Source organism: Aspergillus udagawae, assembly GCF_001078395.1.
Source record: "Aspergillus udagawae IFM 46973 DNA, scaffold_3, whole genome shotgun sequence".
NCBI lineage: Eukaryota > Fungi > Ascomycota > Eurotiomycetes > Eurotiales > Aspergillaceae > Aspergillus > Aspergillus udagawae.
In genome coordinates, this window is record NW_025091266.1 from 4,169,114 (window position 1) to 4,194,024 (window position 24,911).

At 48.4% G+C, this 24,911-nt stretch overlaps 10 protein-coding genes across 10 annotated transcripts; 5 read left to right on the plus strand and 5 right to left on the minus strand.

Annotated features, from left to right (window-relative positions):
* Nucleotides 1–727: 727 nt before the first annotated feature.
* Aud_005302 (uncharacterized protein) lies at nucleotides 728–1,128 on the plus strand (the record flags this gene model as incomplete). Its single annotated transcript, XM_043290231.1, has 2 exons — nucleotides 728–851; nucleotides 956–1,128. 2 exons carry the CDS (start codon nucleotides 728–730, stop codon nucleotides 1,126–1,128), a joined length of 297 nt encoding a protein of 98 aa, XP_043146166.1.
* A 1,291-nt stretch (nucleotides 1,129–2,419) lies between these two features.
* On the plus strand, nucleotides 2,420–2,922 carry Aud_005303 (uncharacterized protein; the record flags this gene model as incomplete). Its single annotated transcript, XM_043290232.1, has 2 exons — nucleotides 2,420–2,516; nucleotides 2,570–2,922. 2 exons carry the CDS (start codon nucleotides 2,420–2,422, stop codon nucleotides 2,920–2,922), a joined length of 450 nt encoding a protein of 149 aa, XP_043146167.1.
* A 1,217-nt stretch (nucleotides 2,923–4,139) lies between these two features.
* On the minus strand, nucleotides 4,140–5,113 carry Aud_005304 (uncharacterized protein; the record flags this gene model as incomplete). The annotated part of the gene is made up of 2 exons (XM_043290233.1): nucleotides 4,140–5,006; nucleotides 5,099–5,113. 2 exons carry the CDS (start codon nucleotides 5,111–5,113, stop codon nucleotides 4,140–4,142), a joined length of 882 nt encoding a protein of 293 aa, XP_043146168.1.
* Nucleotides 5,114–6,502: 1,389 nt separating this feature from the next.
* On the plus strand, nucleotides 6,503–7,460 carry Aud_005305 (uncharacterized protein; the record flags this gene model as incomplete). The annotated part of the gene is made up of 2 exons (XM_043290234.1): nucleotides 6,503–6,755; nucleotides 6,808–7,460. The coding sequence occupies 2 exons, from the start codon at nucleotides 6,503–6,505 to the stop codon at nucleotides 7,458–7,460; spliced, it is 906 nt and encodes a 301-aa protein (XP_043146169.1).
* Nucleotides 7,461–13,054: 5,594 nt separating this feature from the next.
* Nucleotides 13,055–13,494, minus strand: Aud_005306 (uncharacterized protein; the record flags this gene model as incomplete). Its single annotated transcript, XM_043290235.1, has 2 exons — nucleotides 13,055–13,461; nucleotides 13,491–13,494. The coding sequence occupies 2 exons, from the start codon at nucleotides 13,492–13,494 to the stop codon at nucleotides 13,055–13,057; spliced, it is 411 nt and encodes a 136-aa protein (XP_043146170.1).
* A 7-nt stretch (nucleotides 13,495–13,501) lies between these two features.
* On the minus strand, nucleotides 13,502–15,547 carry Aud_005307 (uncharacterized protein; the record flags this gene model as incomplete). Its single annotated transcript, XM_043290236.1, has 2 exons — nucleotides 13,502–13,733; nucleotides 13,797–15,547. 2 exons carry the CDS (start codon nucleotides 15,545–15,547, stop codon nucleotides 13,502–13,504), a joined length of 1,983 nt encoding a protein of 660 aa, XP_043146171.1.
* A 2,220-nt stretch (nucleotides 15,548–17,767) lies between these two features.
* Nucleotides 17,768–18,083, plus strand: Aud_005308 (uncharacterized protein; the record flags this gene model as incomplete). The annotated part of the gene is made up of 2 exons (XM_043290237.1): nucleotides 17,768–17,773; nucleotides 17,850–18,083. 2 exons carry the CDS (start codon nucleotides 17,768–17,770, stop codon nucleotides 18,081–18,083), a joined length of 240 nt encoding a protein of 79 aa, XP_043146172.1.
* Nucleotides 18,084–19,487: 1,404 nt separating this feature from the next.
* Nucleotides 19,488–19,967, plus strand: Aud_005309 (uncharacterized protein; the record flags this gene model as incomplete). The annotated part of the gene is made up of 1 exon (XM_043290238.1): nucleotides 19,488–19,967. One exon carries the CDS (start codon nucleotides 19,488–19,490, stop codon nucleotides 19,965–19,967), a length of 480 nt encoding a protein of 159 aa, XP_043146173.1.
* Nucleotides 19,968–20,273: 306 nt separating this feature from the next.
* Nucleotides 20,274–21,401, minus strand: Aud_005310 (putative glycosyl transferase family 8 family; the record flags this gene model as incomplete). The annotated part of the gene is made up of 2 exons (XM_043290239.1): nucleotides 20,274–21,048; nucleotides 21,301–21,401. The coding sequence occupies 2 exons, from the start codon at nucleotides 21,399–21,401 to the stop codon at nucleotides 20,274–20,276; spliced, it is 876 nt and encodes a 291-aa protein (XP_043146174.1).
* Nucleotides 21,402–22,351: 950 nt separating this feature from the next.
* Aud_005311 (uncharacterized protein) lies at nucleotides 22,352–23,362 on the minus strand (the record flags this gene model as incomplete). The annotated part of the gene is made up of 3 exons (XM_043290240.1): nucleotides 22,352–22,533; nucleotides 22,580–23,020; nucleotides 23,071–23,362. 3 exons carry the CDS (start codon nucleotides 23,360–23,362, stop codon nucleotides 22,352–22,354), a joined length of 915 nt encoding a protein of 304 aa, XP_043146175.1.
* Nucleotides 23,363–24,911: the final 1,549 nt, after the last annotated feature.

Consider the following 24,911-nt stretch of genomic DNA (forward strand, 5'->3'; position numbering starts at 1 on the left):
AAGTCTACGAATAGAATAAGTTGGAACAGGTTCCTAGCATAATGTCAGGAAGCTGTCTGGCTCTTCTTTCTAGGCTTGATTGTCGGTAAAAGACTGTGGTTCATCGAATGTATGCATCAAAGGCAGATGGCATCCTGCGAGTGAGGCAATCCACATATCAGAAGAGATGGACCTGAACCCAGATCAACAGATGTAATACAGGAGGAGACGGGTCAGAAAAAAGATGCATAACAGTGAGTCCATGCTGGCAACACAATTGGTTAATGATACATTTTGCTGACCCTATTACTGTCCTGTATTGAGACCTCCGGTCCGAAGGCCTCCTCTGATCCATGCACTTGCTGTAGCATCTGTCGGTTGTCAAACCACTAAAGTGCTGAGATTAACTGGGGCTGTTGGTCATCAACTGGCTGTTAGAACAACTCAAGCTGACTTGATTCATTTCCAAAAATCTCCGCACCTCGACTACCTCTTTCAGTGCTTTTGCAGACCGGAGCATGACAGCCATGCAGGAGTGTTACTATACAGTCTTGTTCGGGGGAGGGAGTAATCATCATCCTGGTCAACTCTTAGGTAACTGAACTGGGACGATGACTTGACCTTTGCTTCGAAGAGGTATAAATACATCTCCGTTTCCTCCAGAAATCCAGTACTCTTGGACCCAAGCCTTCCTCAACCATCAACTTCAATCAGATACCTCGTTTCAATATACAACTCCTCTTTCATCATGAAGCTTACAGCTCTCTTCTGCACTCTCATGGCTGCCGCTGCCGTAAGTGCTTCAACGGTCCCTCGAGAGGAGTTCCAGATCCTGGACACCTGCGGTTCTGGCTATGGCGGTGACCAAAGGCGTACGAACAGTCCTTGTAAAGCCTCGAATGGAGATAGGCATTTTTGTGGCTGCGACAGGACTGGTGTGGTATGTTAACATGTCGCGGTTGGAAGATCAGACCAGCTTTGCTCATTGTTATTCGTGTGAAAAGGTCGAGTGCCGAGGTGGTAGGTGGACAGAGATCCGAGACTGTCGTAGGGCCACATGCCACGGTGGCAATGACGGCGGAGCCGTTTGCTAGAATGATTATAATCGGGTTGGAATGGTATATGGCCAATCTACCGCCGAATTATTGAGCCAGCATCACTGATATGTTTTCGCGTTGTATAGATCCAGTGAGAGAAGGGGGGATGGCAGGGGAGGTATGGTTTGGAAGGATTCAACATCAGCCAACTTGCTGGCTTTCCAGTGAAGGTTACCTCTGTACTACGTTGACCAGTGTGGTACTCATCGCTCGTTAGTTCTAAACAAATTTACAAGTCCTTACACTTCTGGTAAGCTAGCTACTTGACAATTTTGAACACTGGTAAGTTTGAGCGACCATTGGCTCTGTAATTATCATAAGTTTGTTGTCGTAGACCATGCTTGACTTCATATGCAAATTGCGTACTAACTGTGCTGTATTTGGTTGTTGGCCAGCAGTATTCTTCCGAGATCATTCGTTCATTCTGCCATGGATAGTTATTGAACTTGGCGATCAGTTAGCCCAAGCGGAGAGTAGATCTATTGATAGGTAAGTCCAGTGTCACGCAGAGTCAAATACAAATTCGATCATCCCGGTTAAACCGTTGAGGTTTCTATATTTCTTGAGGCGCCTATGGTGGTACCTTTGGAGTGTCTGACGAGAAGAATAGTAATGGCCTTAGCAGCCATAGTTTTTGCTTAACAGACAGACTGCTATAACTCTATGACCTCTACATGCTAAAAGGGTATTGATGTTGTGGCTGGTGGCTTGTTAAGGTAATGAAGGATCGACCTTATTTAACATGCTCCTTGTTACTGTTATTCCCTGCGGTAAGGCGCATATCCATGCTATAGTGTAGTCAGTGTGTCTCGAGTCCTACCCATCAGTCTTAATAAGTACCATGTTTATCTAAATTACCATATAACTTATATTAGAGGAGGTATGCTCTCTTATATGAATACTACTATGTCTACTTCAGTTACTATATAGGCTACTCCTATTCTACCTAAATATTTTCTAGATTATAGTCTACCTTAAAGTCTATAGCTAATTAGGCCAATATTTAATATTACTAGTATATTAAAGGTCTTAGCCCGGAATATAACGACAATAACTATGTAGACTATAAGATATTAGGCTATCAGGGCTATTAGATCTACTGCTTCTAAGCCACGTTTGCCACTGTGATGACAAACCCACCTCGTACTGAGCTTTGAACCTCAAACGTTCATGCGTTGGCTCGGAGTCGGAGCTCGGTCTCTCGCGCTCCGTCCAAGCTTCATTTGAGACCGAGCGCTCACAACGAGGAGTATAAATCAAGTCATCCACACGGGCTTACTTGTTGGATCACATCACCAATGCTCCGAAACACTGTGATCCGCAGCATACGGCTCTCTCGCAACATGTCTTCATCTATGCAGCCGATGCCAGTTGTCGCCTGTGGCAGGAAAACTGCGGTCGGGAAAACAGTCTCTCAGCACCTGCTGCCTGAATATGAAGGTTTTTGATCTGATCTCCCATGTAAACCAAAACCTAGTGTTGATGCTCTGCAGTTATTCACTTCATCCAGTCATATGAGGCCGCAGAGGCTGAGCTCCCCCATCTGCTTGCAGGCCGTGACCCTCAGTCTCAGAACCCTAACGATATTGGAACCCACGATTACAGCAGGCCTCCTCGCGCGGTAATCTTCGGGCGTGGCTATGAACCTCAGCAGGTCGAAGAGCTTAAGAAGAAGATGGCGGGCATTGCTAAAGAACCCGTTGCTTGGGTGAGGGGGAACCCGGCGGATGCCCCGGTCGGGGTCCCTCTGCCTGATTATGCTCAGAAGGTCGCGGTGGATATGAAGAGGCTGCTTGGTAAATGGAGGGATGCAGGGGGCAAAGATGAGGAGATTTTGGTGTACTAGTTGCTTTGTCCGGGGGAGGTTATCTAGTGTCTCATGTCTGCCAGTTTGAATTACAAACACCGATCAAGGACTGAAGTTAATGCTGTTTGTCAAACTTAATACATCGTCACTAACTCATCATCATTTCAACCATTCTCATCTTTCTGCAGGCTCGATCTCATTCCAGCAGGTTGCCATCGACGCTGATACAGAACAGTCACTCTGAAGAGCTTCGTCCTTGAGATGTGACGGGGATCGTACTTGTAGTTGGTTGTGGTGGCCGAAGTAATGGTTTGACCTCGGCTAGGTGTCTCCTAGGACTTTGATTTTTACTCTTGTGATTGAAGACCTTGGTACTGGTGTAGCGTTTTCGAAGATATAGAGTTCTGTTCGACCATGACGGTGCAAGGGACGGGCTCGTAGTTGCATGCCCGTGGCCAGGAGCAGGGCTGCTAGTCGTGTGTATGGAAAAGTCAACAGTAACACCAACCCTTTCTGCTGAAATACTCTCCAACGGTAGTAGCAAGACTCTTCCAGCTGGTACATTTGTGTCGAAGAAGGAGTGGTCTTAGATGGACACAGTCTCTTGGTCAAACAATATCAATATGAGATTGACAATGATCTTCATCCGGTACAAGATTAATCTATTTTGGTATATAAATTATGAATCAAGACTTGTTTCTATATTAGACGATTCGTATTCTCCACGGAACGCATGTCTGGACATTATAACTATGGAGCTCGCATTGGATCCTCGTATTGCACCGTCACTGACGGATATATCGATAGCAGAATGCTTAATCCAAGGACTGAGTATATATAAGAGACTCAATTTGTCATTCTGGCTAATCTCAATATTGCCATTATCGATGTTTATGTGATGTCATCATCTATGATACTCATTTAGGGAGTCCATTGCTGTCATTCTGACTCGGGTCATTATTTACAGTCTGAACGTAGGTGGGAAAACGATTTCCAGGTATCTCTGCATATGTTTCAGATTGTCTCTCTTATAGGAACAGGGATCTCAGAAGTTGCAGGGAGTTCTGGTGGGGAATCAGGATAACCGGACCTGCTTCTTCAACCTACAGGACTTAGACATCGCATGGTGGCATTGGATTTCTGTGAATGATTGTCATACATATTGTTGACAGCATGAAAAAGCATAATGACAAAGTAACATAGGATGAAAACACGCTAACCAACCTTATTAATTTAGTGTCTATAGAATTGAGCTCCTATACCCTTGGACATTTTTTGTCCCACAAAGCACTACATCGAGCGCTCTCCAAGATGTTTTCCGTTGAGCCCATGACGTTTTCAAATTTTTCATCATCAGGTCCTGGCTTTTCCCCATTGCCAATGTCCACCAGGCTCTTCACACCGAAGGACTGAGCAGGAAAATACTGATGAATAACCTCAGGCACGATGGAGATGCAGTTCAATTTCCCGAGTTTGCAGTTGTGCATCACAGCAACGTCGAACGCCTCATCCTTCGCACCGCCAACAAGTTCCAATACCTTCCTGGCCCCCTCCCGAGACACTGCATAGGCAAACGAGCAGACGGGGTTATATGATCGATAGATAGCACGCTTGTAATCCGGAAGGTCTTTCAGGTACTTCTGTGCCCACCCTTGATATATGCTGATTGGGTACGCGGTGGGATCATCAAACATGGCCGTTTCAAGAGTTTCATCCCAGTACTCGCCACAATGTCCTATCCACAGAAGATCCCAGGAACGGCCATATGGTGCAGCCTCCGTTTCGTCGACCTTAGTCAGGGAACGGATAGCCCCAGCAATTCCGACCATCTGGTCGCGAATCGCTCGGTCCCAATCCACGTCATCTTCAATGATTAGGGCTGTGTCAAGATCAGATTGTATGACGTATTTGATAAGGTCGAGGTGGGCAAGCCATGCAATACTAGCACCATGATTGGGGTGCGGAGAGCCCTCGGCCCCCAGATTCTGAAAAGCATTGACGAGATCAGGATCAATGGGTGGCTGCTTTGGGATTTGGATTTGCAGGCCAGTCAGGTTGGCAGCAGCAAGCAGACCCCTAGTCCGCCATGATGGACCGGCAGAAAGGGTCAAGATGGTTTGGAACTAAGTCGCATATTGTTAGCACCGTGGTCCCTAGCAGATCAATGTGAGTTTCTACAACTTCGGGGTTGGAGCAGGGACTTCGTTGGTCTAACTGCCTCCAGCCTCATTTGACAGATGGAGAGGAGAAGGAGAGAAGTGGATTATATGAAGGGAGGTAGGATGCAGGAACGGAGAATCAGAGACACAATCAGGAAGGAAAGGTGATAAGAAAGGCATAGCGTTAGCCAAAGAGAAAGAGTAACACACCCCTAAGGTTGAGTTCCCTGCGCTATGTGACGGCGAGCCGACAGGAGGACGGGGGATTGAATAATGAGAGCCTGGAGCCGGGAGCGGACGAGGGGTCTTTGAGACGGGGGTTGACCAAGGGTTCCGGTACAGTACAAAGGATAAGGTCAATGTGATGGACACAGCCGCCAGGATAAATAAATAATGTCGCGCTGCCAGTAACATATCTATGGTGGGCAGGCGTGTCTCTAGTGGTTAGTAAACTATGTGTGTGAGCGCATCGGATATTTTGATGTCGGGTATCATGCTAGCTGGAATGTTAGATGGAAAGTTGGAAAGTTCTGCGTCTGCGGGGAGTCGAAAATCCTGCCTTGTTATTATCGCATGGTGCTTTTGTCTTGGGCTTCTTGGCGTCGTCTTTGACTGGCTCCAAGCCTCCAAAGGGTTGACAAAGTCAGGCTGGCACATTCAAAGCTAGTATTAAATAAGTAGAGTCGGGGCCGGCCAGCCCCGTTTGTTGCCTGAGTAGTCTGTAGGTAGTACGGAGTAATAGCCATTCAATCAGAGACCTGAAACTCACTAATCGCGCAGTGGATAAATGAAGCACAGGCTACTCCATAATTTCCCCCCTTTGTCCAATAATAGGTCATCAGTTCGCCACAGATGAGCTGACGTGCAGCCAATCATACTGCGTGTCTTGCCGCCAACGATTGTCGATCCAGTTAGGGGGATGATAAGTGACTTTAGGTAAATAGTAAGGGCACGGTGGCGCCGCTGCACCAAGCCAATAATACAAAGTTCTGTGTGTACAGACTGATCGTTTGAATACCATGGCCTGTACCTTAGGTACTCCCTTCACGTCAACAGACGATCTTCCCAACATGTTACTCATTATGGCAGAATTGTGAAATAGGTCGATCATGCATTCGCCTGACTGTCATATAGTAATTCTTATGCTTCGCTGGCTCCCTAGTCCTAGAGAGAGCGAGTCATGTACCCAAGCACCCTGGGTTCGCCCTTATTTCTCAAAGAATTACTGTAACAAGCGCTGCCTCGTTAGGCACTCTTGCCATGCAGGGAATAATAGCAAGAGCCAGGCGCTAATGAACCATTCTCCCGGGACCGACACCAGCAGTGATGGATAGTAGAAGAACCCCCTGATCAATTCAGTTTTTAATTCTTCCTCCCAACTTCTTCCTCACTTCAATCTTTCGCCAGCCTCGGGAGTCCGGGGATCAATATCCATGTCAAGATAGGACATCCACATATCCATGCTTCGTCCGGCTCCGTCCGCAGGAGACATGCTACGTTTTGTTTCTGTTCTATTCATTTTTCTCTTTTCTCTCGCTGCAGCGGAGCCAGGAATCTTCTACAATCCGCCGACAGGCGGACCGATCCACGATTACACTGAGAACCCGGTATATGTGCTTGGTCAAACGGTTCAGCTTCGATGGGCTACTAGTCTACAGTGGTTCTCCTTAGTATTGTGGCAGAATGACAATTCGAATTACGAATGGATTCAAAGTAGGCTCTTCTGGATCAATTGTTCTAGGGGCCAAAGCGCTGACAATCATAGCGAATCTGACTGGAGTCACCACCTATGACTGGATTGTCTCAACTAACCGTAATCTCAATGATGGAATTGTGTTCTTTTTCCAGATTCGAGACGCCACAGACATATCCAACCGGGACCGGCTATTTGCCAGTCATTACTTCAATATCACCAAGGATGATGCTACCACAAAGAAGACTACCTCTTCCTCCCTGACCACAACGTCGACCCCATCCAATTCGGTGTCCGGATCGACAAGTACAACTATGACAACGCCAACCGTCCTGCTGACCGCTTCTGCTGCGCTCACAACGTCCAGTCCCGCTTCTGCAGCCCCGGCATCCTCCACAGCGGCTACGGGCTCAAGTAGTACGGCAGACTCGTCCAGTCCGTCCGGCAACACCCAGGAATCTGGACTATCCCCTCAAACAAAACTAGGGGTAGGAGTAGGAGTGGGCCTGGGTTGTGCTCTTTTGATAGCACTCGGATTTATTTGGTACCTTCTTCGTCGAAGCAAAAAGGCTTCACGACCACCGCCTTTTGATCCGATGTACTATCCTAGTAATCCTGGTGGTTTCGTAAAACCACGAATCAAGCAGCAAGCCCCGGTGGAAGTGGACGGGGATCGTGGCATCGAAGTGCCGGCAGAGCAGGTGAGATATGAGTTGCCATCGTGACAAAGTATCGCAAAGGCGGATTTTGCTTTGGAATCCGCCACGCTTCTGTAGTGTTCAGGCTTTTGTATATATAACGTGTTATCAAAGTATATCAATGTGAACTCCCAAGCAGGCTGGCGTAGAAGACATCCGCGTTCGACGAAATAGTCCCACCCAACTGTTCCACTATCTATGGGTCGAGTTAGAAATCTATCGACAGAACATGATTTGATCATACAAAGCATCATACCTAGCGCTTCTGGAATATTCTCATTCGATCATATGGCTTTGATGAGAGTAATGAATAATTTTACTGCCAGGGTTGAGTTGCCTCGCTTATACCATGGCAGAGTGACACCTCCTTGGATAATCACCGGTAGAAAGATAACAGTCTATGTCTGCATTTTGTGAACGAACCTTAACAAACATTGGGAAAGATAATATTAAACCGACCTGTTATACAGACGCTAGCATTATAAAGCAACAAAATACCAGGGGTGTTCAGAGCCACTCGTAGAAGAATTTACACAGACAAGACAATAACCAGTGTCTCCCACGGTCTATGATCCCCAAATAGAGAATTACGAAGGATGCGGAGCAGAAGCAACCAGCAATGCACTCATCTGCTGTCTTGCTAAGGATACTCCAGAGAAGTTTGACAGTTGAGCAGAGGAAGTCCGAGTTACATCCTCTGAGAAAACCGCTGCTTCAAGGATGACGATAATCAGTCTTCGAATTGTGAAAACACTAAGTGAAGACCAAAGGAAATGCCAGACCGAACAGACGCCAGATTAGCTCCACTCGTCATGCTTGACCTTTGGTTTACTATTGAGTGTATTCGGTTGCTTTCTGCTTGTCGAAGCATGGGATGAGAATAGAGCATTGAGCATTGAAGTTTTGCACTACTAAAAGCCATATATTAAAGACCACATGAAAAAAATGCTAATATTGTTTGCGAGAATTTGCATTATCAGCCATGCACACTTGATGACTGCAAAGGCCTTCGTGAACGGATTTGCGTTTGACTGGTAGTTGATGTCTTCTGTGACAGTAGTTGAAGTATCATTTCCCTTCGTAAGTCTGAGAGGACAATCCACGCTCTGGAGTGATTCTAGAAGTGCGTGGATCCCTGAATCATATCTGTGGGTATTAGGCAATAAAGATCCGAGGTTTTAAGTCAGGACGGCGGCATAGACTGGCGTCAACGTAGGGCCAAGGTATAGGTAAAAGAAACTCTCCCATCAGCTGGTAGAAGGCTTAAATAAATATAAATCTCGGTGATCCCCACATCTTTTTCACTTCCCGCGCAGCCATAAGCAGCAGCCAGATGAAACAATTTACCCAGGGCTACTGCAGTGGTTTTGTTCTCGTGACTACAAGCCGAAATTGATCTTATGTGGCACCAGTCTCAGTTATTGTGGTTTATATTGCCATCTAGGACCTGATTGCATGGTCTTGGGAGGCCCAGATAATACGAGTCATAGCAATAAGCATGGCGCAAAAAGAACTGAAGTACAGGGGATAATATAAACAGAAAGAGGGAATTATCCAAGTTAACAAATGATCCACAGACGTCCATCTCAATGAGATTTCCAGTGTTTATTGTCATGCGCGAACTCCGCCCTTGCCAATACACTGAAGCACTGGGAGACACATCTCAGGGATTAGGGCATTCATTTCTGCGGACTGCGCTTAGAACTTGATAGGTCTAGTTGCTTTTTCCGTTCTTGTAGGTGCCGGAGTGCTTGGCCTTCTTGCACCAACCGAGATGCTTGCCGTTGTCGCCCTCGTGTTCAATGTCGCAGTCTGGCTGAGAGGTGGGAGTGGCCGAAGGACTGATGGTCGAAGAGGCCATATGGGTGGAGGAAGCCACGTAAGAGGAAGAAGCCGCCGGGGTGGAAGAAGGAGTGGGGGTGGAAGAAGGAGTGGCGGTAGAAGCACCGGGGGCGGCCATGGCTGAGCCGATGAAGGCGAGAGCAATAATGCTGAGCTTCATGTTGATGATCGGGTAGATATAACTGGACTGGTACTCAAGAGAAAATTGGTGTTTGGCAAGAATTGTATTGGGCAGGTTTATACAAGGGGAATGGTACTGTAGGGACATTTATATCTGTCTGGAATAGAGCCTTGATGGAGCTGTCCACTTGCATTGGAACCAGAAAGACCACCAAAGTCCTCAAGTCTTGATATGGATCCACGTGTGCCACGAGATGATTGCCATTCAGGCCCATCACAGATATTGAGCTCGAAGGAAGGTGTGGGACAGGGCAAAGGCTGGGAATTGTCAGATTGTACCTTCTTTGAGTCCGCTTTCTTGCTGATTATTGGCGGAGGTCTGCAGGATGTAGAAAGTAGGTTGATTGAAAATATGATCTGCAACAAAAGTGAAAGTCCAGACCTTACCACAGCTGCTCTATTGAGGCCTTAATTCGCTTTGATGCAGTCGTACCAGTCCCACAAAGAATGATTGATGATCATTAATGTCCACACTCCACTATCCACGGCACTGAGCAAGAACAAGGTTTGTACCAAATACCAACTCCATGCCTACCTCTTCTTAGAGGCAGCCACTCCCGTACCCAATTGCAGCCACTGTCGATCACCGAAATCGGTCATTGCGTATGCTGGAGAATGTACCTGGCAATATCCCAAAGGGTCTCCGGTCGAGCCAATCAGAGTTATGTGTCGGATCCACCATCGGCAGTCGTCATCAATTCAGCGTGGATCCTTATCTACCAAATATTTCTCCAGTAATGGAGTCCTGGAGTTCAACGTGCTAGTGATCAACAGTCTGGGTCAACCATGGGTAGCTGACTTATCATTATGAAACTCGGTGAGTGGCGATCGCTATCTCAAAAATGAGATCCGTACGTCAGCACATTCGAGCAGTGCAAGGTTGCTGGTGGGACATCTTTACTCGATTGGATGATGTCGACTTGTCTTGCTGTGGTTTCTCACTTTGTGGTATCGAACTGCACCTGGATATGAGAAAGCCGCTGTTCGAGATCGACATGCAGAAGGATATAGAATTGGCTATGGGTCATGCTGAAAGGAAATGTCCAAATCGTCCACATACTAGAGACTAAGGCAGCAAGACGGCCGAGAAGGCAAGGTCTGGGACGACAGAGAACACAGTGAAGAGAATAGTAATGCAAAAAGTGGTGCCATATCAAACCATGCATGGGATCAAAGACAAGTCGAGATACAATTATCTGCGATCGCAACTAGCCAGACAAATGCGTGTCCTACGCCAAAATCCTAGTTTTCATCTCTTCCACCTTTTTGAGCCACAAGTTGTTCCATCTCATCTTTTACCTTGTCATCCGGCAAACCGAGTCTATCTTTCCACACTTCCTCGGGCCTCTCAGTGGGCGTAAGAACCGTGGGTAAATCTTCTGCCAGTAGATTGCATCAAAGGCAAAGCTGTGTGACACTGCATACATGCTCCAGACATCTCCACTCTCTCAGCTCTGTTGCATAGGACCGGAGAGCCGCTGGTCTTCTGTTAATGATCCTGCTGGATCGCTGTGTCGTCACAAGCCTTCATCACCTTGAATGTCTTTACACTATGGTCAAATACTCTTGTCCAGTCCTCGATGTTCGCTGACCAGAACTCAGGCTTTCCAATAAGCAGCCACCAACGCGGCGCATACGAAAATTCAGCAGGTGTGGCCTATGTGAACTCCCGATCCACCACTCCGACAATCTGCATATTCTCGATGAGTAGCACATTAGCTGGCCGTAAATTATCACACCAGATTTCGAACGGCCCTTTCTCCAGCGAAAATAACAAGTCCTTTATTTCTGGTGAGCTTGCGAAAAATCTGCCACAAACTTTCGCCGACAGTCATATGCGGACTCTAGATGCGCAATGTTGACGTCCGCAGGAGCTTCAAGATATGAAGACGCCGTGTCATATGTAGTATCTATATCCGGGAGTTTAGATGGCGGCAAATCTCCCAGTCGTACGAGTTCATTCATTCCATCACTATATCAGAATCTTTTTGTCCTCGCTTTTACCACGTTAATATGACTCTGGCGAAATAACATAACTCCGCTGCTTAGAGTCTTACCTGAACTAGTTGTTCGAGTCTTGACATGGAACGAACTCCCTGTGACATACTTCCTTGAAGACTAAGAGCCTCGAGCCAGTAAAGGTACTTCTCCCGTAAGAAACCATTGATCTTCCAACAGACTTGAGGTCGCTTCGCTGCTGCAATATGACGAGCATCATGTAAATGGTCGATCCAATAGATGCACGAGTACTGCAAAGTACCTAGTGGGTCTGGTTTAGGGCGCTTAACCTTGTCGATAGGAAATCCCGGATTGTGAAGAGAATAAACGTCACGGCGCAGAACCAGTCCCATGTTAGATAACGACTTTGAAAAAACAGTATGATGGACCAATCCTATTCCCGAAGGAAAGAGCTCGTCAGAAGCCTTCCCTGTAAGAAATTCCGTGGCAGACTGGTGTACAAAGTACACGGTTTCTTCGCGGACTGTCAAGAAGGAGCCACAAAGGCTTATGGTACCAGCGTTGCCTCTAAAAGGCAGTTACACCATTCCTGCTTCAATTGAGCCTGGTAAATCATAGGGCTGGATGACTCACAAATTTGATTAGCAACTTGCTACAATGATGCTGCATGGCCTAGCGTATGATGCAGCTGGGCCCTACTCCTTTGATGCCTGCGAGTCAATTTATGATCATATTTCCGCTTTGCAGGGCACCTCTTCAAAGGGTATCTCGCCAGGGACCAGATGTATACGAGACAAAGACTGGCTAAAGCAGGACCGTTTCGTTGGCCCCGTGATCGCTAGAATGAAGATCCAGAAGCCCCCTGCAAAATCGCCATCGGCCTTCATAAAGGAGTGGGCAACTTATACGCACCGAGATTTTAGAGCACTGGAATTCCATCTTCACATGTCTTACGTATCATCCGAATTGCTTCGTCCGTGGAAGTGCCAAAATCCCGACCCAGAATGAACGGTGAACTTGTGAGATATGTGCATTGAAAGCTTAAGAGATTCGATCCACGCTTTTCTGGGCCTTTAGGATCTAGTGCCGTCTGCGAAAACTTCCTGGACGGTCCTCCAAAAGGCCCTAGGCTCTGCACTCATACTTGGTCTCATGAAGGATGTTGGACAGGCTGCCCTCTGGCCAATGCGATTGGCTATCGGCAATACCGAGGCTGCGCACTTACAGCCTCATTTACGAGGCTTGCTAGCGGGATATCATATCTATATAAACAGTGCAAGTCGCAGGACCATGTGCGCCTGAACAGAGACTTTCATTTTACTCGGATTACGCATTTTACTAGTCAAGAGTCCAACAAATAAACCCCCGCATTGAAGCTCGTGCACAATCTGTGTCTGACGAGAGCATCCATTTTTATGGTGACCCGCTTCGAACAGCACGTCCGCGGACGCCAGCCTTTTCGAAATACAGCCATGTCTAGCCTGCTAAGCGGGGAGGCATATAAGACAGCACGAATTTGCCTTCCAGCAACCTGACCGAGCCACATGTTCCTCTAGACCGTCCTGTTCCTGATGTCCGGGGGACTCTGCCTAGCCCAGAGCTTCGCCAACCTGTAAACGCACCGACTGTGCGAGTGACCTTCAACAGTCCTTCTGACCATGCTGCAGAGACGCAAGTTCCACTTTCAGTTCCGCCTTCTGTCCCGCCCGAAGAGCCTCAGCCCGCGACAAAACCCGCAGAGCAACCCCCCAGTCCTTTCCACTTCCCAGTGACTGTGGAATGCTGCTTATGACAGCCTCGAGAAGGTCGACGATACCGCCGGCCTTGTCAATTCCTACGTAAAGGTCCTTACGAAAGTTCTCGCCGAAAAAGATACTGATACCTCTACTTCCGGCGCTGACGTGGCGGCCCGAACTGAATGACTCAACCAAGCGACAGGCGCATATGAGGAGACTAGTTGATAAAGGTAGGAAGAAAGTTGCTGCATCATCCCAGATTATAAAGAGTTTGATGTTCTTATAACCTCCGGCCAGCCGGGCTGCCGCATCTTTACTTCCAGACGTAATTAGAATCGACCCATTACCGCTTTAAGGGAGGTAAGCCGCCAGTGGTGCTGATGCCGTCGCGAGGGATTCATCCCTCTTGCATGCTCGAGTTGGATAGAATACCTCGATGACGTCTGCATTATCCACGATCATCATCCATCCTCCATTTGCCTCGTTGCACAGCCAGTTACTGACCAGCCGCAACACGCAGACCTTCGGATCGTTTCGCTCGGAAAGCTCGAGCTTGTCTGCAGTGAGGAGCAATTGAACTAAGCTACCATTTTATCTAACTTCAACTTGAGGTTTTTTTCTTCTGAGGCAACCCTGACCCCCATACCACCTCCCTGGCACCGGTTTTCCAACAGTTGTAACTGGTGTACTCTCGTGAGATCCCGGTGCGAGAGGCTGTTCTGCAAACCCAAGATGTCCGCTTACCGAGTCCGTTGCCGCTAGAAGCACACCAAACTTGAGTTTCTCATCTCCCGCTTTATCTAATATTTCGTCCAAAGAAGCCAAGCACGCCCCCTTGATCGCAGGGCCATTCGGGCCCGCCACCGTGAGGGAATGAACCAGGCTGTCTCTTGTGAGACGTCCGCAAGCTCCGCTACTGCAAAGAGATAGATAGACCAAACACCCGAGACCGATGATAAGGAGGACGGCGACCGTGACGATGATTCGCGGCTTGTCGATTTTGTAGACGATTACGTTACGCTCATCTAAGACGGACATTGTGACGTTTAGTGCCTCTTGTTCCGGAGTACCGAATTTTGCGAGCAAAGGCGTGACCCAGAGCACTCGCTGCATATGTGACAAGAGATCTGACGGCATGACGAGCGTTTTATCCGTATCCGCGATGATGGTTCCCATCATAAACAGAGATTTACCAGGGTTAAGTCGGTTACGTATATTGAGCAGCGCTTTCCCGGCAAATACTTCTAAAAAAGAGCCGAATAGAGACATCACTCCACCAGCCGGTCCGTAGAATGAACCGGCCTTATCGAGGTCGCTGTCGACATTAATAAACTGACCTCTCAAGCAGGCGAGGTCGCCCATGCTTCCAATGCCGGCTGTAATAGGAGTGGCACAGCTTCCAATCGCGGTTTGAACCATGCATAGGTGCCTAAGGTAATGTGTGTTGTTGAACATGACGGCTTGCACTTCTACCTTTGATTTGGCAGCCAGCGAAATTTCAACTCCGTCATACAGGACCGAGGTATTGAATACATCTCGGAATTTGGTCAAATCAAAATCATCCGAAACGTGTTCCGCGTCTGGATATCGGTAGGTGAAATTGTATAGGTCCCAGCCGCCTTGATTGGATTTGATTCCAGGGACAGCGTCAATGTTACAGGTAACATCGAGGTACTTGACGGGGCCAAAATTTGCAATACCAGTAACGTTGGCATCTGTGTAACGAAGTCCGCTTTTCTCTCCCATCAGAGCTGCGACTGCTGATCTCCTCGATATTGTCGTCGGACCCGCTGCAAGCATTGCTGCTGAGTCGCTTAAGGCAAGCGATCCGTTAAACTGGGGGTGATATATCGGTAAACCCATAGGAATGACCTGCCTCTCTTGCCTGACTGTAATGGCGGACTGCAGGACAGGCTGGACAGCAGAGGTTACGGCAAGTCCCAGGAAACCAATTATCCAGCCAGCCCTGAACAACGGATAGGCTAACATGCCGACCGCCAAACGCGAAGCCAAGTGCAGCGACTCAACCCTCTTTAACGGGATGCCTCCCTCTCCTCCCGTCTCAACGCGCGGCTCCTCATTAGCCTTGGCCGGCGCGGCAACATTCTGCCACAGGTTTTGATAAAGCGTAATCCCGAGCAAAGCGGTGACCGACCCTCGAAGTACGACTGCTCCCAAAGCGACAAACGTCGGAGCGTATTCATACCACTTATTGCTACTTGTGGGCTTTCCATCTACGGAGAAGGCGATTGCGAGAACGAAGCAGATTCCGATAAAGAGAGCAAACATTGCAACCCAAGTCGCTTGTAGGACTTGCTTGAAAGGAATTCGCCCGTTTGTAGGAAGCTGTGTGAATAGGGCCGTGGTTGTTTGGCGAACGCGTTTTTTCTGAGCCATGGCGGTTAGTAGCATTTGGGTAAAAAAAAAATCCCCCTTACCAATGATTTGGAAGGGAACAGTGCTATCTTAAGGGAGTGAACAATTCCATTTTTGTTGTGCTTTCGGTTTTTCAGCTGCAGCTGAGGTAAAACTCAATAATCTGCCCCAGGGCGTAGTGTGATTTGTTTGATTGATTCGATCCTACGCCACTCATACTGCAGCCATACTTAGCGTCCATATCTATACTCTCTATGTTGGGAGATTGAGAATTTATCTCCCCCCTCAACGGGAGCACACGTCTTGGTCACACTTGTTACCTAGTCAATTGAGATTAAGTTCAAGCTCCAAATCCAGATGGCTCATCTCTTATTCTACCTGCCGCCGCGGTAGTTTATCTCCAAACGTGCCGCAGCATGGAGATCTAGAGGCGGTGACTGTTCTTGACCAACTCGTTGATAGGCATATTTGACTATATCATACCAGACTTCCCGGGTTATTCCGTTCTCATCCTGCTTCCTAGACGAAAAGGTGATACCATATTGGATGGATTGCAAGCCACAAATCCCATCAACGCCCTATGTAATCGGTACAGGTGGTGGTGCGCATAAATATTTTTCTTTCCTGAACCCTAAGCCGATGATATTTCGACGTTCTCAGTGACGACCACCAGGATCCCGAAGTATCTATTCCTGACGCAACTAGACAGCGCCCGAAGAAGAAATCAAAACCTACGGCCAAGCCTCTTCGTCACTCACTGGACGGTTCAGACCCCGTTTCATGTGATTGTTCCCGTGCTATCCACGAGGTCCGTGGGAGAGCCATCCTCACGGTTAAATCCAGTGGACAGAAACTAGCATATTATTTCACATTCGTTCCTGACGCTAGTCCGCTGCTGACTCAAACCCCTTCGACCGATACTTCGGGGAAACAAAGGCCATATACCTCAGACGAAAACGCACTTTTGGTGCGACTGAAAGAAAGGGAGGGAATGACGTGGGGGGAGATTGCTGCCCAGTTCCCTGAACAAAGCGCATCCTCGCTCCAAGTCCACTACTCAACAAAATTACGCCACAAGGCAACCACTCGAGCTGAAAGGCTACGAAGACGCCGATGAGAGGCACAAAACTCGACAGCGCCCAGGCTAAAGTCAGTTCAGCTAAAAGATGCGAACAAGCGTATTCCTGTCGTTTGCCTTCCAGCCAAACGACCCTACTTTCTTGTCGCTTGGGGCTCATCGAGGAAGAGGCGACCGGGCCGAATGGACTTGTCAAAGATTCTGCAGCCACGTTTGGTAGATACGAGTCCTGGTGGGTCTAGGCTGACTGAGGCATCTTCACCATCCCACCCGTGGGCAACTTTTTATAAGCAAAGTCCAGAGTAGCTGGTGCCAGATATGCTTCAAGATTTTACAACTTATTGTGCATGTGCACCAGAGATGAATATGCACCCTTGGGGAGGTTCTGAGGAATAAGGCTGACGATTCTACTAAAATCACGCGATCCAGGTAAGCTCTTACCGGGTTGTAGATATCAACGGCAGTCTACCAATCTTGGGTGATGATCGGGTGCCCTTCTACCTCTCTGCTGGACATGTTTTGTTGAGGAATAATGTCTGCATGTGTCGATGTTTCACCGATACGAAAAAAGGGTCTGAAGACTCTCATGTGGCGTCCAATGATAGACAGGTGAACCGCCAGACCCCGTAACTAGGTGCATTACCTGTTATATCTTCCACCAGGCTAGGCTGAAATCAGACCGCTGAAGCGAAAGGAGCAGATTCAAGCAATTGGATCCGAAGGTCAGGTGTTTACAAGGTGCGCTATGGCTTTTTAATTGAAGTTCAGCTGGCGGCTTCAAAGGTAGCCACTACACAGAGTGATATGAACGCTGGATACAAAACACATTAATTAATCGTGAGCTGTTAGTATAATATGAACTCAAAATCTGAGTCTCTCATATTCTGACCTTTCTAAAGCAACATTAGATCAGAGTGGATGGCCATGTCTGACGGCATCTACACAGCATAGAACGGCCACGAAAGAGGTGCCCAGGACATAAAAGAACGGAAGGTAAATCTAGAACTCGTATGGATCTGGACAGTAGGAAGAGGCGAGCTTACAAGCGTGATGACCGTGAAGTCCTGAATATAAGGGATAAACGAAGAGAGGCTGAAGGCTCAAGGCGATGGATGTACTGGTAGTTCGGCGGCCTGGTGCTCGTTCGAGTTATTTCCGATTTCATGGTGGTAACCATCTGAGAGGTCTAGAAGCCCGCACAATGGCGTTGCTGATCCATTGTTCTGTGACGTTCGGAACTGCCAGAGGAGGAAGTACCGAATCGATCCAGCAATGATGGCTACCCCTGCGACCCCTCCAACAACACCGCCTGCAATGGCCCCGACGTTTGTTCCCGACGACGGTAAAGGCGTAGCTGCGGGGGTTGGTTCAATTGTCTGGGTGCTTTCTGATGCTGGAGTCGACGTCAACATTGATGCCGATGTCGACACTGAAGATCCTAGAATGGAAGTCGAAGTTGTTGAAGTCGTCGATGGCTAAGGCACTGCAATAAGCTACAAGCAAGCATCAACAGAAAGATTGGGGATTAAGAATGAACAACCCTGTACCGGACGCAACCATGGACAGTTGAGCCAACCCGTCGTCCAATGCATAGCTTGGGTCTGCACAGCCGATAAACCCAGTTGATACCTACTTGAAGGCTTCTAGTCTTTGGTCGCAGCAGAGAAAGTCAGACGCATAGTAGAGATTCCGAGTGCTATTTGCGCATCATTTCTCCTGGGGCGCCGTCGGCGTTTTCCAAAACTTAGTAGATGACTGGTTTGGTGGACAGTAAGTATCGAGCGGACAGCAAGCATGAAACGCTCCCCATGTTTTGCCGCAATCCAGTTCAAAGTCAGTATTGCAGGATACATTCCTGCGAGATGCATAGCCTTCGGGCATTTCTGCCGTTAACGACGAGGCGAAGAACAAGAGCCAGATTGTGTAACTGACTGTTACCCCGGACGAAGCGTGTGCGAATCACAATCGTGATACTGGTTTAAGTAATGGTATAACCAGGGTGGGGAAAACGGATTGAATCTGCACGAGAATGCGGAAAAGGAGTCCTCTGAGGCTTAGGTATACGCCAGAGGCTGGAAAGTCCCGTCTCGGCTCACCTCTGGTATCGGAGAGTGTATGTTTTGAGTAACTTGGTCGTATTTGGCGTGCTCGGCGGAAACGTCCGCGGCTGCACCAAGTCCAAAAAGAAAGAGAGCAAAAAGGACACAGGGGACGATGCATCACAACTCTGAGATCGAATCATCTCCCCCCTTATGATCGATATCGGTAATCCAGGACGTGGCAATTCATTTGCAGATACACGATGTTGATAGGACTAGGAGACATCGACTTCACCCTGAGGTTCTCCATGGATCAGACAGAGCTTGACGGACAGACCCGACTATTGATCCACATCACTATTGCCACCAGGGCGCTTCGCAAAAACTCACCCTGCTGTTGGTGCCATTTCAGTAGACGCTACTGGCAAGGGTCCAAGATCGCTGGATTGTTTCATTGGGTAAGCGTTGGGTGGTGTGTTGTAGTACCCTTTTAGTGGCTTCTAAGTAAGAGCCTTAATCCAAGTTAGGCAAGTGAACGCCCCATAAGCACCCGCTGAGTTGCAGGGACTGGCTGATGCTACTGACGATCAAATAAACCTATGACTTACTCACTAAATGCCTGACTCGAAGGATAACTCCCGTGCATGCACTTCGGAAAGGTACTTTCTTCCATGCCATATGGAACGATCATCGTGGAACAAATAATTATCATCGCAATCTATTATCAACCGCAGACCCCATGCTCTAAGGACTTGAATCATCTCAACATCTGAAAGCTTTGCCAGCAAGACTTGGTCTACTTCTGTCTGTACTGTTCAAACACTCGATGGCTCCACATAAGGTCATGGCAGACACACCCCCACAACGAATCCTATCAGACAACGTGTGGAAGCGCAAGCGGCCCGACACCGACTATGAACGATGGCAGCGGGAGCAAGACAACAGCTACCAACCGGGGGAACGACCACAATATGGGCCGCCAAACGAATATCGGACGGACGACTATTTGTTAGAGGGAAATGACGAGTTGCGCCATGGGCAACACTACTATGTAGAGGACCGGCCCACATCGCACGGTTCTTTTGTATCTTCAAAAGCCCCAGCAAAGCCCATCACAAGCGAGGATAACATCATATCAACTGCCAGAAAGGCTTTACATCTTGGCAACGAGACATTCACGGGCAGTCTACTTTTGTTCGCCATCTTGTTGGTAATCCTTTTCGGTGCGTCAAGGTCAATCAAACGAGGCCGTCGCTGTCGCACTTTCCCACGGTCGGACAACACCCATGAACAGCCAAGACTTGACGGCAAGCCGTCATTTTAAAAATTCAGCAACACGACTACTTATGGACTCACTTTTCGAAGCACAAATTTCTTTTGTTCCGATTTCGTCGCTTTATACATGTGATGTTAGGCGTTTTTTGATTATGGCGAATGACCCTTGGAAGAAAGCAACAAAAACCCCTCCGAGATAAAGATGTCGGGGAGACTACGACAAAATATACTGTATCATTATATGTTCGTTATGTTTATTTACGATGCAGGAGTCGTTGAAACAGGGGATATAAGACTGTCACGGTCACAGTGTATAAGCCGTACACGTTTGCGGGTTTGCTTCAGCTGAGAATCCTCAAGGCGAGCGAGGCTGCATTGTGCCTTCATGGTGTTTTTCTAGATAATCCTTCAGTTCAGCCATGGCGTTGGCAATTCGCTCGTCAAACGTTTGGTCGAAGCTTGTCTTCCACCATTTCTGATGGAGTGATTTCAGACTTGGATCGTAATGCTCAAAACTACTGCCTTTCTGACTCCAGATGGGACCAACGTCCTGCCAAGGCATCCGTCCATCCACTCGGTGTGCATTATTCAGAAGATTCTGTTCGGGGTAGGCTGGGTCGAATAAACCGGGCTGGTCGAGCAGGAACAAATAGTACTTGAACATTGCCTCTGATGGTGCAAGGACGAAGAAGCCGGCGTTCATATAATTGTCCTTAGCATAAAAGTCCCTCCCAGGCACGGGTGGTAGCTCGGCCTCCACCCAGCGATCGTGCATCCCAGCGATCATGTAGCTGTCGGGGATTGGGCCTGGCATATTGATAGCCGATGATGAGGGCCTGGTGATCTGTGTCATTGTGGCTCGCTCGGTAAATATTCCATCGATTGGTTCAAAGATGACTGAGTCCGCGTCCAGAAACGAAATCTTCTCATATTCAGTGAGCTTCCACAAGTTCAGCTTGGCGAATACGCCGTTCCATCGCTCCCACTTTGGGTGGATCCATTCGCGAGAGAACCCTTCCACAGGCACGATAATAGCACCATCACGGCTAAGTATATCACGTTGCTCTTGAGGAACATCTTCGGTGACCAGAATCAGAACGGGTATATCAGAACTGCTTTTTGTGTGCGGACTGTGGAGCAGTTGGTATGTGATAGGCGTGCCGCAGTGAAGTAAGGGTCTTTTATATCAGTTTCTTTATCGGCGTTCCCCTGTCAAAATCGTCGCGAAGGCGTATCTGTGTTGCCGCGGCGGTATCTTCTCGGGGACTGTCTCGGTTCCGGAGGGACTAGGACGCTCGGGTTGCTCATCCGAAAGCTTTCCCTCACTGGCATGTGGACCAATTGGTAAGATTAGTGTTGAAGAGGATGAAGAGACATGATACCGAAGTGTCCAGATTGTCCATAGCGAAAGGATTGCGAAAACCGAGATAAAGAGAGCTTTGGTGGCTCGCAGCGAGGGGCCCCAGCCGAATGAAGCAGCCATGCCGGAGGCTCAGCCAGTTGTAGGCGCTAAACAATAATGCGAAGGGTATTGTACAAAGTTATGAACCAACACAGAGCGCACGTTCTCTTGATGGTAGTGATTAGGATAGTCATATCAACTTCGATGACAAAGTCACTTGCAAAGGAAAGAAGTGGTGGCAGCCGAGACTTGACCAGGGTCACAATTTACGGGACAAGCCATGTCAGCCCTGGGCCAAGTCTATCCTGGTCATCCTTGTAAGCACCACAGACACTTATCCAAAACTGTGTGCCATCGTCTGCCGTCATTGGCTGCAGTCATGTTGGTGGGTAGACTAGACTGGTCCCTGTCGCTCTACCAAATCCAGAAGACCAATGTAGTGCTATATGGAGATTGCTTGGAGCCTGAGTGTGTGTGAGGTAACTAATCCAGTCCGAGGCAAAGAACGATCTGGCCAAAGGTCACACCGTGTAAGACAGTTGACTCCACCATAATACTATTACGCTGTGTAGAGTCATCGATCCAATACCACTCCAGGACACTCTCATACGTTCTTCTAGCCAACAAAGACGGATAGATACTAATTTGAGGTCTTGGAATCCCGAAAACAGCGGTTGGGCTCTACCTCGCTTCGCTCACGAGACTCAGGAGTCTTTGACCAGCAGCAAGTTTCAATCCCCTGTCGGGCTTTGGCAAGGCGATCCACACTCGTGCTTTTGTTCTCCGTGGTCCGCCGTCATCCGCGTGTCTCATATCACAGCCCTAGGTCCACTCTCATCGTGAGCATCCATCCAATTAAACTAGGGAATTAGAGTGAGCCGACGGAGTCCAATTATCCATTGAAGTACAAAAGGGTCTCCATAACTTTGTAAGCATATGTACTTTGAAGGACAATCATCCATGCTGACCATGAAACTGCATTCAATGAAGCTTTTTGCTGCATGTTACATTCTTCTGTAATGTGTTCACCCTCAAGGCCGTTGACTAAAGTCATACGCGTTGCCAAATGCGCGGTTCAGATACCGCGACATGGCTTCTTCCTCACTCACCCAGTCAACCGGCACCTCGAGGCCGCCTTCCTTCCCCATAATCGGCCGTACGCTCTCGGAGAATTCCAGTCGCATCGGATTCCGGTACCAGGGAGCAAAGTGAACTGTCCATTAGCTCTGTTCATGCTTCAATGACACTAGGGAACCTACTCATCGCCAGCATTACGCGGACCTGATCAGTTTGATTACCGACTCCAGCATGCCAGAGTCGAAGATCCCGAAGTACTATCGCGCCCTTTGGAACGACGGGCTGGCACGGTGGCCGGACTGCTCGTCGCTTTTCCAGCTCGTCAAGCTTGATGCGTCCGCTTGCTCGTTCCCCGTGCATTCCTTCTTGGACATGCAGACCAGAGTCGATGTGAGTTCCGAGCCAGATCTCCGTTGAGCCGTTCTCAGGAGTCATCTCGATCAGGGGGATGTTGACCACATAGGCAAAGGGGTGCGTTGGGTGATTAAAATCTGCGTCTGAATGGACCGGTTGCGATGTCGGGGGACAGTCTGCCGTCGGAGGCATGGCTGTATTTCCCGAACAAAAGGTCCATTTTGGACGAGGTCCGAGGGCAGTATTTGTAATCTGCGTAGCAATTGGGTCTGGGGAAGGGACTGTTAGCACGACCTGGTCGTTGGGGCACGGCACTCACTCAGAAAAATGCCAGGATCGAAGTAGTCCTTCACAGGCGGAGGATCCTGCTGTATGTTGCCCCGGTTATAATTATATGGACTATTTTCCTTTCTCCTCTGCAGGTCATATGCGTCCTGCACCATCTTCTCGTTCAGGCGATCGAGCGCGGAATGCGGCACTGCATTTTCAACCACAACAAGACCATCATGGTACAGACTGCGAATGGCAATCTCCAGATTCTGAGGCGTAAGCTGGCCGTTTTTGATCTCTGTGGCGGAAGGACGAATGTTGATGGGATAGCTGGAAGCCATTCTTTGATGTACCCGAAGGCGAAGGTCAGTTAACGGGCGGGCGCAGCGAGACCAACGAGTTAATGGAGATGCAAGTCTTTGCATCACTAGCTATATAGTTAATGGTATGAGTGATCATGGTAATGTACTTAGACCTTGTTAATGGCCGTCATTTTATATCCTAAACGCTGCCCAATTACTTGTCCGTCTCCTCGTCTTTCGCAATTCGCAATTCGCATTTCCCATTAATGCGGGGGGGTCCATGTGGGGTAATCGTAATCAGCCACTCATAGGGAGCCCATCACCTGGGGATTATTGCTGATTCGCTCTTAGGAGGAAAAGAATTTGGACAGGAGCGGATTTTATCGAGATCATTATGTACCAAGCCAGGACCCTCTCAACTTCCGCATTCCAATTGCGAAGCCTCGTATCTCGATAATGCGAGCTTGAAGCATTATTGAAACACAAACCACCCATGCCACGTCCGTTTCGCACAGATCGTGCGTTCCACCTTTAAGTTCTCATTTTGCACAGACTACTAACGTCGTCTTGTCAGGCTGGTTCGTGATAACTTGACTCCAAGTTGTCAGTTGTCAAGCTGAGAGCTGACTGCCCCTGTAGCCAACCGTGTCGCTTGCGAAAGATCAAGTGTAAGCCTCTTCTTCTCTTGCTCTTGGTCGTCTCAGCTCACTTGTATTTTTCGTTTCAGGCGATGGAAATCGTCCCAGTTGCCAACGCTGTCAACGAAGCTCACGACATTGTTCATGGAGCGACGGCATCCGCCGGTCTTCCCGGTCAATAGCATCCCCACTCCAACACAGCCAGTCTGCAACGCCACCAAACTATTGTGTTCAAGCCAGTCTAGATGCCTTGATATCCCGAAGCGACGAATATGTCTCAACTGGCGACCCTACGGAAGCATTGGAAGATCCACGAGTAGCTCACATATTTCGATTTTATATCGATAATCTAGCTGGTTGGTACGATCTGAATGATCGAAAACGTCATTTTACGGATATAGTTCCTATCCTCGCAAGAAATAATGCCTTACTCCTCAGTGCAGTACTGGCCTTCGCGGCAGCCAGCCAGAGCTCATCATCGTCCGGATCAACTCCCCTCAAGAATCTAGCCGATGCATATCATCTCGAGAGTGTGAGAAGACTCTTGGCTCTCATGAAGCACCCTGAGGAGTTTCGAACTGGCGAGACATTGGCTGCAATATGTCTTCTTCGGTCGTATGAAATTATCTCGCGTAAGTATGGTCAATACCGTAGGATGCATATCTACCAGCTGATGCTCTAGTCTTGGTTGATTTTAGAAAATGTTACCTGCCAGAACCACCTTCAAGGGTCCTATTCGTTGCTGGCGAGCCATCCGATCGAGATAGAGTCCGGATTGTTGGGTGCCGGTTTCTGGAATTACCTGAGAGAGGATATCACGGTCGCACTCATAGAAAAACGCAGCCTCATGATTCAGCTCCCGGATGAGCCTCTGCCTACGAGGACTGAATGCGATGACGACCTCGCAAACCGCATCACTTACCTCCTAGGCAGAGTCCTCAACAGGTGTC